Source organism: Chiloscyllium plagiosum, chromosome 39 (assembly GCF_004010195.1).
Source record: "Chiloscyllium plagiosum isolate BGI_BamShark_2017 chromosome 39, ASM401019v2, whole genome shotgun sequence".
NCBI classification, from domain to species: domain Eukaryota; kingdom Metazoa; phylum Chordata; class Chondrichthyes; order Orectolobiformes; family Hemiscylliidae; genus Chiloscyllium; species Chiloscyllium plagiosum.
Window position 1 is genome coordinate 1,405,689 of NC_057748.1, and position 12,190 is coordinate 1,417,878.

A 12,190-nucleotide genomic window follows, 5' to 3' on the forward strand; every position below is an offset into this window, starting at 1 on the left:
CTGGTTCATAGCCAAGCACCAAATCCAATATGGCCTCCCCTCTAGTTGGCCTATCTACATATTGAATCAGGAACCCTTCTTGGACACATCTGCCAAAAACTGCTCCATCCAAACTATTTGAACTAAAGAGGTTCCAATCAATACTAGGGAGGTTAAAATCACCCGTGGCAACAACTGCATTACTTCTGCACCTTTCTAAAATCTGTCTGCTTTATATTTGACCTTTCAACTGGTTTGGATCACCTTGGCCTCACTGACTTACACTAGCTGTCACCTCAGCTCAATTCCTCCATCATCAATTGCCTCTCTCTATCTCTTTCGCTTCCTCCAGCCCCAACAGCCATCCGACATCTTAGTGCTCATTAAAATCTTTTTGTGCTTCCCAGATTTGAATTGTTTCGCTGTTGGTGACCATGCCTCCTTTATTTGCTCTTTATCCATTCATGGGCTACGGGCATCGCTGGTAAGAGCAGTATTTGTTGCCTATCCTGATTGCTCCTTGAGCCCAGGGGCTTGTTCAGCCATTGCAGAGGGACAGTTAACTGTCAGCCACATCGCTGTGGGTTTCAAGTAACATGTAAAACCTGAAGAAATAGGAACAACTGTAGGCCATTCAGCCCCTTGAGTCTGCTTCACCATTCAATAGGATTACAGCTGATCCAATATTCCTTATCCACTTTCCTACCCTTTCTCCATATCTTTTCGACTGATCAAGCATCTATCTCAGCCTTAAATATACATAAGAACTCTGCCTCCACACAGCTCTCTGTAGCAAGGAGTTCCAGACACACTCAGCCCACCGAGAGAGGCAACACCTCCTCATCTCAATCTTAAATTGGCACCTCTTTATTCTGAGATCAGTCTGTGGAGATAAGGCAGATTTCCTTCTCTTAAAGCACATTAGTGAATCAGGTGGAGATTTTTACAACAATTGACGGTAATATTTTGGCACAACTGCAGTTCTGCCAGTGAGTCCTTTAATTCTAGAATTCCACTCTCTCTCTCTCTCTCTCTGTCTGTCTGTCTGTCTCTCTGTCTGTGTCTCGCTGTCTCTCTCTCTCGCTGTCTGTCCTTGTCTGTCTCGCTTCCTTCTTTCCTCAAAATCTCCCTCATTCAGCTGCACCGAAATGTTTTACTCTATTGAGGGTGCTGAACAGATATAGGTGGTTGTTGTTGTTGTTGGAGAATGATTAAGAACTGCAGAGTTGGGAACTGTCTCTGCCAACTGCCTGCCCCTCTTCCGCATTTATGTTCAAGCCCAGGTGTCCCTGGAGAGGGAGCATGTGGTGTCCAACAATACTCGTGATGCCTTTAGGGAGAGATGGGCACCCCGGGGTGCAGAGTGTTTTATTCTCCCTTCCAACTCCATTTTGATTTATTCCTCCCCCTCCCCCTTCCCTTTTATTTTTCACATAAGTATTAGCCTCATTGGGCCTTGCTTGTTGCTAGTCCTCAGGCCACATGGGTGTTTTTCCTGGTCGTGGAAAATTTAGCATAAAGATCTTGCCCACTAGTGTTACTGAGTCACTGCACACATAACCATGGGTGATGTAGGGAAAAAATAAACACTACTGGTGTACAGTGGTAATGTGGGAGATAAATGCAAAGAAAAAAGAAAAAGCGTGCAAAAGAAATAAACTGGATTCAAAGTCTCGTCACTTTTTAAAAAAAATGCAGAGTTTATTCCCAGCCCTCTGATTGGCCTGTTCTCATTACGGGAATAGGTGGAGATTGGGTTCAGTTTCCATCAGGACTGTGTGGGTTAATTTAGAGAGGAAACCAGTCTTGCACATTTGTACAAAACCATGTTTTGGATTGAGGTTTGTAATCTCCTGACTTACTCCATAATTTAATTATTCACAGACACAGTGGATTTTGGCCAGCACAACAAATTGCATTGGAATCGGCAGCAGGTTATTAAACACAGACACTTGGGAAGTGACAACGCACTTTAGAATGTGTTTTGCACAAACACAGAGAATGATTGACAGCAGCATTGACCTCAGAATGATTGACAGTTGTACTGACTGTCCTTGACATCAAGTCATCGTTTGACCAAGTGTGGCATCAAGGAGCCTAACAAAACTGGAATCAGTGGTATCAGGGAACAAATGCTGTTTGGAATCATATCTGGCCCATAGGAAGATGGTCGTAGTCGTTGGAGGTCAGTCATCTGAGCTCCAGGACATCTCTGCGGGAGTGCCTCTGGGTGGTGTCCCAGGCCCAACCATCTTCAGCTGCTTCATCTATGATCTTCCCTCCATCATAAGGTCAGAAGTGGGGTTGTTCACCGATGATTGATTGCACAATATTCAGCGCCATTTGCAACTCCTCAGATACTGAAGCAGTCCATGTTCAAATGCACCAAGGCCTGAACAATATCCTAGGCTGACAAGTGGCAAAGTGATATTCATGCCACATAAATGCCAGCCTATCACCATCTCCAGCAAGACGCAACCTAACCACTTCCCCTTGACATTCAATGGCATTATCATCACTGAATTCCCCACTGTCAACATCCCATTGACCAGAAACTGAACTGGGCTAACCATATAAATACAGTGGCTACAAGGTAGTTAGTTGCTGGGAATACTGTGGCGAGTAACTCGCTTTCTGACTCCCAAAGCCTGTCTACCATCTACAAAAACACAAGTCAGGAGTGTGATGGAATAATTTCCACTTACCTGGATGAGTGCATCTCCAACAACAGTCAAGATGCTTCACACCATCCAAGACAAACCAGTCCATTTGATTAGCACCACACCTGCAACCATTCACTCCCTCCACCACCAGTGCTCAGTAGCAGCAGTGTGTACTAGCTACAAGATGCACTGCAGAAATTCAACGAGTGCTCCTCCAACAGCACTTTCCAAACTTGTGATCTCTCCCATCTAGAAGGAACAAGGGCAGCAGGTACATGGGAACATGACCAGCATTCCCTCTGTGTTTATGCAGCTGCTCCAAGGTTCCATACATGGCATTCTGTATCAACACATCAATCATGGCATTGACTTCTGCTTATGGACATTGTTGGCTTGTGTAATTGGACAGGGAATGAGAGGGAATGCTGTGCACATGCCCTTGCAAGTCCCCTTCTGCATCTTACACCATGAGGGCTTTATCTCATTCTGTCTAGGAGTTACCTTCTGTGGAGAAAGAATTACAGTCCAATCTCCTGCTTCATAACTCTGTCACAGCAATGCCCCTAATTCCTCCAGTATCTGAGCTAGGTTCAGGGACTTGCCATTCCAGTTTGGCGAAAGAAGGCTCTGTAGGTGATTGTAGTGTTATTGTCCAAGTGATATCTCAGGCATTCTGCCACAAGAGTGACCAGAAGCAGGAAATCTGTTGGACTCATCACGTCAGGGGCCAGGTACACATTGTAGCCACAGTCTCAGCTCTGTGCTGAGTGTGGTCTTAGACTGTACTGAACTTTGAGAAGGGACATTGTCCGGGTGATTTTGGAATTCACTCTATTTGAGAATGTTACTAATCCAACATAAATGTTGTGATCGAGTAGGAGTGAGACAGACAATACAATATATTCAACATGATAATGAAGAATTGGACAGCACACAGAGAGAGTTCCTATAATTCTTTATTATATATCTCTGTAAATGTCATTGCAGATTCACATGACTTTGTGAATAATGATGAGGCAGGAAGCTTCAGGCATTGATAGGAACAATATGAGTTGTGAGGCTGCAGGCTTTATTTACACAATATATCCTTGCTGACTATAGTCTCTGGTTTTCTTCCAGCACCACTAATCCAGAATCTGGTTTTCTCTGCTGATATAATGCAGGCTGCTTTGATTATAGATATTTAGCAAGAAGGATATTGTTACCAGGAGCAAGGAGCCCAAGGGATCTGTCACCCAGCAATCAGGTTTCAAGGGAGAGGATATGATGTTGGAATTGGTAATATATTGAGAGATGGTTCCCGCTGGTAGTGTGGCCTCTAAACTCTAACCCACACCCTCACCCCCAATTCAAAATGTAACCTCAAATCCCAGTCTCTGCTGTGATATTTCTCTGAATAAATTGCCTTTCTAACAAAGTGGAGTTTTCTGCAGAGTGGTGATCAGAGGAAGTAGACAAGTCTTGCCCGGCAGGACTCTAGGACAGCTTTACATTTCAACCTGTTTCCCCACTTTACATCAAGGCTTCAGCTAAGGGCATTCCTCATCCCTGGGCCTGAATATCTGTGAGTGGTCCCACCTTTCCTCATTCTGTCTCCCACTCTTGGCCATTGCCTGATGGTTTGCCCATCTCCCCATAGCCTCCCTCCCCAGCTGAGTGTCACATCTTTCTCTCGGCTAGTGCCAAGGTTCTGACAACTAGTGGGAGGCTTCCTGAATGATCTTCCTAACTGCCGGGCCTGGCATCAGCCTGTTATGAATCAAAAAGATTTTATTTCCAGGTGCAGGGGGACATGTGGTGGGAATGTCAAGTCTGTTAGTGAAATCACTCACAACTTTAGGGGAAGTTGGATCAGGCCAGACCTTTATTACTCAGCCAATCACTGTTCTTGTTAGGTCTGGAGCCTCTCCCTGAGCCATAGTTATCTGTTTGATTCAATTCGCCTGGTTCACAGATCACCTCAGAGAGCACTTGATGGTCAACCTATTGGTGTGGGACTGGAGTCACAGGCCCAGACTGCAGCTATTGATGGAAGGCATCCTTAAATCCCTAAACGGCATTAGTAAATCAATTTTTTACAACAAACAATAAAGACTGAGTTTGTATTCACAACATAGAGCTAGCAATTTCAGGATCATTAGTCCAGCAACATCACCTGAGCTAGACTCCCTCAGAGTCTCCTTCTGGGATCACAACTGAGCTTGTGAGCTGCTACATTTGAATTACCCACAACTTGTATTGTGGTGAAGAGGAATTGCCTTACCCCTTGTGAGCTTTCACAGCTCACTCTCAGTGACAGCTGAATCCTATCTCTCATTGACCTCCAGCTGTATGTCACCCCCTCAGACATTCTCAGGTAGGTTTCTCTTTTGTGAATCTACAGAGGAGTAAGCCTGGCTGAGAAGGGGCTGAGGTTAGGGTGTGGGGTCAGTGCCTGGGGTAGTGGGATCTAAGTGGGAGGTATAGTCAGGGTTGAGAGGATGTGATGGATGCAATTGAAGGGGAGTGGGATGATGGAGTACAGAGGAGCTCTAATGGTGGTCTCAACTTTGGGAGCTGGACTTTGTGTCAGTGCCAGTTTGCGGTCTCTTTAACATCAGTCCCGAAACAGCTTGCCTCCAGTCCAGCCAGGCTACATTGCTGACCATGACACCAAGTAAAGACCAGATGAATGATACTAATCAGTGCCCACCAGGTGAGGGAGTTGTGATACCAAGGCAGGGGAAGAGATTTTTTCCAATCCATTCAGATCAGAACCTGGAGTTGATGTTTAGGCTGGGCCTCTCAGATTCAGTCACTGTGATCCAGGTGCCAAGCCCAGGTAACATTATCCTGCTAATTGCAGATTTAACTTTTAATTGTATGTATTTTTTTTTAGCAATGGTTCCATAGGCAATGTGGCCTAGTATCTGTAATGATGTCTCCTGTTTCGTCTTCCTCGATGTCTCCTGGGCTTCGATCTCCCATAGCCACTGGGACGTTGTCTCCTGTTACTGAAATACTTGCCAAAGGCCTGTTTGAGGCCCACTTGCCTGGACAGACGCTCACATGGCTGAAACTCCTCACACTTCTCCCGGTTAATCTCATATGGAGACTTGAATCGGTCCCTTCTGCCGGAATACATCAGAAACAATTAGCTGTTTCATCAATCAAAATTCCATTTTGTGGAGAATTACACAGAGATGACAGATGCTGGCCACTGGTCCAACCCTGTGTTTCCGTACCATGTGAGCCTTCTCTATCGCACCCTGTTAACGTTTCTCTCTATTCCTTTCCTGTCATGTTATTATACACATCCCCTTAAGAACCTTAAAAAGTATGCCATTCAGACCCATCAACCCTGTCTGCCATTCAACAGGAGCAGAGTTGATCCAGCCCCTCAGTTCCAATTTCATGTTTGATTCCCACACCCCAAGTCCCTTTAACCAGTCCATTCAGTTCAGCTCGACCATTTCCTGTTGGGGATGGTGATGTCCACAATCTCCCCCCTCTGGATAAATGATGTTCTCCTGAATTCCTGATTGGTTTCATGAGTGACTGCCTCATGTTTATGGCCCCAGTTTTGTCTCCTTTACAAATTGAATCATTTTCATCATGTTTACTCTGTTGATATCTTTCAGCGTTTATTTAATTTATCAGATAACCTCTCGGTCCTCATTCTTTCTTGATTTGTACTTTGAGATCACATTGATCCAAGACTAGAGTTTATAAAACAGCATTTGGTAAAATGCTGGCATGATCTCCTGAGATTGTAAAGGAAGTTACACACCTGCCCCAGTGATTGGGAAGTCGCGGTTGTCTCATAAAGGAGTTTGCATCTCTTCTCCCGAGGAACAGAACTGCAGGATTGAAGATGAATGGAGTCAATTAATCAGAAAAGACACTGACTTTAGAAATGTAGCTACCTTCCATCAGTCCATCTGATAATTCTGTGTCACTCCCCGCATTGCCTATAACCATCCCCTTCCAGAGCACTCCCCCCAGAGTCAGCCACCTATCCCCCCGCCTCCCCTGTCTTTGGTGTCAGTCCCTCCAGGGTCACTCCCTCAGTTGCTGAACCCCACCTCCAGTGCCAGTCCCCCCCCCATTCTTACCCAGCGTTACTCCCACCAGGTCACTCCCCATTTCCCTCCACCCCCCAGGATTCATCCCCCATGTCACTGCAATGGTCTCTCCCTCCAGTGTGAGCCACCTTCTGATTTCACAATTTGATGAAGATCAATGTTTCCATAAAGGTCTGGTCACAAAGAGGCTGTTAGGAAAGTTTCACTTACGATCATCTATTTCATTGGATTCGGAGGAATCTGTGAGGGAAAATATCCATAATTAGCCAATTCAGCAAAGATCTACTAAATCAACAAACCTTAACTAATTACACCAGTAAACTGTAATGATTAAATCTGAATTTCTACAGCCAGGGAAAATGAAATACCACAAAGAATTGATAAAAATGAGAAATCCCTGGGATTTTAAACAATATCAATGAGAATGAATCCTGGTGTTGTAACAGGCATGTTTCAGTCAATAAGGTGTGTTCACATTGATATAGCCAATGGGCTAGCATTTTGCTCAAGGGTCCCTCCTAAAGGTGGTAGGACAGGTTAGCAGGGGGGTTAAGGCATCATACAGGACACGTATCTTTATCAGTCATAGCATAAATTATAAGAGCAATGAGGTTATGTTGGAGCTGGACAGAACTTTGGTGAAGCTACAGCAGGAGTATTGTGTACAGTTCTGGTCACCACACTGTCGGAAGGATGTGATTGTACTGGAGGGGGGGGCAGAGAAGATTCCCCAGGATGTTGCCTGGGATGGAGCATTACAGTGATGAAGACAGGCTGGATAAGCTCGATTTGTTTTCTTTAGAACAGAAGGGTGAGGAGGACCTGATAGAGATGTGTAAGATTATGAGGGGCATGGACAGGCTGGATAGGAGCAGCTGTTCCTCTTAGTTAAAGAGGCATAATTTTAAAATGAAAAGCAGGAGGTTTAAAAGGGGATTTAAGGAAACCATTTCTCACCCAGAGGGTGGTGTGGAATGCACTGCCTGGGAGGGTGGGTTTGAAGCGGGAAACCTCACAACCTTTAAAAAGTCCTTGAATGAGCCACTTGTGGTATTGTAACACTCAAGATTATGGGCTTAGTGTGGGAAAGTGGGGCTAGTGTAGAGTTGAGAGTAGTTTTTGTTGGCACAGGCTCAATGGGCTTAAGGGATACTTCTGTACTGTCAGATGCTATGCATGGCTTCGAGATTTCACCCTCTTCTGTCTTTCACATTTCTGTTACTCAAATAGGAACTCCACAGCCGGAGATTGGAGAATTTGTCCGGACCATTGCCAGAATATTCAGATTTCCAAAATATTGGGATATTGCTGGAATATCCAAATTGCAGGAATATCAGGATTGTTGGAATATCAAGAGTACAGAGATATCCAGTTTGTAGGAGTTTCGAGATTGTTGGAATATCCAGAGTGCAGGAATATCCGGATTGCTGGAATTCTCAGATTGCCAATTCTCCTGAGTCCGGGACAATTTATTGTAGAAAAGGGCTTCCTGCAAAACACTCTTTTGCAAGAAACCTGTTTCTACAATAAATCGTCCTGGACTCTGGAGAATTTGGCAGAATCCCGTGGATTACATGATCTCCAAGAGGAATTTTGTATGTGCATGTTAACCACCTCTCCCCATTCATTAATAACATCAACACACTCATCTTATACTTGTCCAGCTCGCATTCCAAACATATTGCATTCTGCATATAACCAAGAGTTTTAATATTTCACATTCCCAACTCAATGGAAATGGTCTCTGTCTGTGTTTCACTTTCCTGACTCTCTCCTGAAAAAGCTCACTTGAGCACACTGTTCTGTTCACCCCCATGAGCTCAGTCCAATCACTGTAATAACTCTCCCAAGTGAACACTGTGGGTGCTCAGAGCCAGAGCCGGGAACTGTTTGGAAATCTCCGAAGGCATCTGGATGGGTATATGAATAGGAAGGGTTTAGAGGGATATGGGACAAATGCTGGCAAATGGTACTAGATTAATTTGGGATGTCTGGTTAGCATGGCCAAGTTGGACCAGAGGGCCTGTTTCTGTAATGTAAATTTAGATAACTTTATGAGAAAAAGAGAGAGAGAGGGTAAGAGGAGGGAGAGAGAATGGGAAAAGTGAGAAGGGGGGAAGGGTAGAGGAAAGGATCAGATCCCCAGGGACTAGACTGCAGCTTGGAGTGAATGGGGAGTCTGTATTTGAGCCAGATGTTGTCTATATCGGTCTCCGATCTCTCTCCTGTTGGACATACCTCTCATGTCCATTCCAATTTGGTGACATCAGCTCAGAGAATCTATAGAATAACTGATGAATAGTGGCTTCAGGATTAGAATGAAGGTGATTTTCTGTCATTTCAAATCTCACAGCTTGATCTCAGTTTCTGGGGGAGATCAGTTTAAGTTTGCTGTTCCCTAACTCAGTGCACACTCAACCTCTCCACTGGCCTGACTTTCTGATCATCTGGAACTAATTGCTGGTCAAACCACCAGCACCACAACAAGGTCCTTGTAATTTGTACAGGCTGTCACTTGTAAATTTGGAAATTACTTGGACATGGAAGTAACTAACCATGAAGCTTTAACTAATTACACTAACACTGGTCCTCTTTAAATTTCAGATAGATAGTCTCAGCTCACAGCAGCCAAGCCTGCCCAAAGTGAACGATGTGCATCTGTCTGGACCCTAGTCGTTGGTGAGGTATATGAGTCTGTTTCTTCGATGATGTTTTGGGATGAATGTTAAACGAATAATGGCCTCACAGACAGTGGACTGAGGGAATGTTTACATCTGCCTGAGATGGCACACAGCCCTTGGCTTCAGATGTTATCCATAAAATCTAACTCTAACATGTAGCACTTCCTCAGTAATGTCCTTCTGAAAGTGCGATCCTCCGTCAGTAATGTCCCTCAGACAGTGCGACACTCCTTCAGCACTGGCCCTCCGACAGTGCAGCACTCTCTCAACACTGATCCTCTAACAATATGGCACTCCCTCAGCACTGACCTTCCGACAGTGCAGCACTCTCTCAACACTGGGTTTGTTTGTCACAAGGTGCTTTGTTCTTCTAAGACAGAAATGAGGTTTTAAATACACATCCATCTAGGTCAGAGTTGGGAGTGAGACTCATTCTGCAAAGAGTTGTATTCTCAGGCTATACTTTTAACCCCAGCATTGAAACATCTCTACATTAAGCAACAATGTTCCATCAAACATTAAGATAAACTTTCTTGTCCTGAACATTTAGTTTTCAACGCTAAGCTATCTCTCTGTGAAATCCCCCTCAATATGTAGTTCGAGAGATTTGAAGGAAATTTGTTATTGTTAGACAGGAGTTCCTACCTGCAACACAGACAACTGCCAGAGCACAGAGACTGAGCAGAATCAGGATCCTCATCTTGTTCAGCACTTGGTCTGATTTTGTTTCCGTTACACCCACAAGATCAGCCAGAGTGTGTGTCTGAGGAACCCTGAGCTCAGGGACAGTTATAAGAGTCAGTTTATTTACAAAGTGATGACGAAGCTGATGATGATGGGTGTGGGCATTTTGGCAAAGAGTCACAGTAGGACAGAAGAGCTATTATGAAATCGGCAGCTGCTGCCAAACTTGCTCTCTTCAAGATTCTTTTCTTCAGAAAACGATTTGTTTCAGGTAACAAGAAGTCCTGAATTCACAGAATCCTGAAGGTGTGGGTTCCACTGGGTCAAGTTTTGGATTTGGGCACAGGGAAGGCATTGTCATTCCTGCAGACATTTGGGTTATTAGCAGTGATGTACAGAATGTCAACCTCACAACCTCTGGCTGTAATCTCAGTCGGGGAGTGTGGGAGGCTACAGCAGAGTCAGGGTGGGGAGGTCAGGGGAGTGGCAAGTGACACATTTTGGTGAATATGGGGCTAGCACTGAAAGTTAAACATTACCCTGAGCAAATCCATAACCAGTGAACTTGTATAACGCCTATCACAATTGCAGGAGCACCCGAGGCACTTTACAGTCAATGGTGTATTTTTGAAGTGTAATCATTTGTGCACTGTGGGAAATGTGAGGCATTTTTTTTACCAAAAGGTCCCACAAATAGCACTGAGTAAACGGGCAGGCTTTGTGGTGGGTCACTGAGTATTTAGCATTGTCCAGGACTGGAGAGAAGACCATAAGTTGCAGTTGCAGACCATTTAGCACATCAAGTCTGCTCTATCATTCAGTGAGGTTATGGCTGATCAGATAATCCTCAACCCCACTTTCTTGCCTTAACCCAATAACCTTTGGTTCACCTTCTAATCAAAAATCTGTCCTTCTCAGTCTTAAATATACTTAATACCCAGCCACGACAACCCTCTGTGGTAAAGAATTCCACAGACTCACTCTCCTCAGAGAGAAGGAATTCCTCCTCGTCTCTGTCATAAATGTGCAACCCCTTACTCTGAGATGATACCCTATGATCCTAGACTGTCCCACAAGGGAAAACAACCAGTCCACATCCACCCTGTCAAGCACCCTAAGAACCGTGTAAGTCTCAATAAGGTAATTGCTCATTCCCCTAAACTCTAGTGAGCACAAGCCCAGATTACTCAACCTTTTCTCATAAAATCCCTCCAAACGTGGAATCAGTCTGATGAATATTCTCTGAACTGCCTCCAATGCTAATCTTTTATCCATTGTTGAGGAGACCAGAATTGTTCATGGTATTCTAGGCAAGGTCTGATTATTGCCTTGAGTAGTTTTAGCAAAATCTCCATACTTTATACTCGATTCCTTTTGAAAGAAAGAACAACATTACGGAGATAAGGAGACACTTCTTCAGCCAGAGAGTGGCGAATCTATGGAATTCATTGCTACAGAAGGCTGTGGAGGCCTGGTCATTGAGTATATTTAAAACTAAGATAGATAGGTTCTTGATCATCAAGGGGACCAAGGGTTATAGGGGGAAAGCAAGAGATTGGGGTTGAGAAACTTATCAGCCATGATTGAATGGCAGTGCAGACACGATGGGCTGAATAATCTAACTTCTGCTTCTATGTCTTATCATCTTATAATATTCCATTCCAGGACTTGATTACGCTAGTGATCATTTACATTCACCAGAGAGAGACAACAGCTCTTCGGATTTAATAGCACTCCCTCAATACTGACCCTCCAACAGTACGGCACTCCCTCAATACTGACCCTCTGACAGTACGGCACTCCCTCAATACTGACCCTCCGACAGTGGTGCGCTCCCTCAGCACTGACCCTCTGACGGTGCTGTACTCCCTCAGTACTGACTCTCCGACAGTGTGGCACTCCCTCAGAACTGACCCTCTGAAGGTGCAGCACTGGTTTTATCTTTTTTACTGTTTTGGGGAACTGCTGTGTGCAAATTGGTTTCCAAATTACAAAGAGTGAATTTGAAAAGTAGTTAATTGGATGTAAAATACTTTGAGACATTCTGAGAGTGTGATCGGTACTACATAAATGCAAGTCCTATTTCCTTTGGATTCTCTGACACAATAGGGCATCCTAG

General features: G+C 44.5%; 1 protein-coding gene across 1 annotated transcript; it reads right to left on the reverse strand.

The window, feature by feature from the left end:
• Positions 1–3,582: 3,582 nt before the first annotated feature.
• On the reverse strand, positions 3,583–10,156 carry LOC122542093 (matrix Gla protein-like). Its single transcript, XM_043679453.1, has 4 exons — positions 10,033–10,156; positions 6,917–6,946; positions 6,412–6,481; positions 3,583–5,752 (listed from the first exon to the last, which is right to left on the reverse strand). Exons 1-4 carry the CDS (start codon positions 10,085–10,087, stop codon positions 5,545–5,547), a joined length of 363 nt encoding a protein of 120 aa, XP_043535388.1. The 5' UTR covers positions 10,088–10,156; the 3' UTR covers positions 3,583–5,544.
• Between the last annotated feature and the right edge of the window lie 2,034 nt (positions 10,157–12,190).

What these genes read in the sequence shown, in the direction of transcription:
- LOC122542093 (XM_043679453.1), bottom strand. Translation starts at nt 10,087, where the DNA reads ATGAGGATCCTGATTCTGCTCAGTCTCTGTGCTCTGGCAGTTGTCTGT. An exon ending in ATCCAATGAAATAGATGATC is followed by an intron (nt 6,482 to 6,916) that starts GTAAGTGAAACT and finishes TCAATCCTGCAG; the next exon opens with TTCTGTTCCTCGGGAGAAGA. An exon ending in CTTCCCAATCACTGGGGCAG is followed by an intron (nt 5,753 to 6,411) that starts GTGTGTAACTTC and finishes GTATTCCGGCAG; the next exon opens with AAGGGACCGATTCAAGTCTC.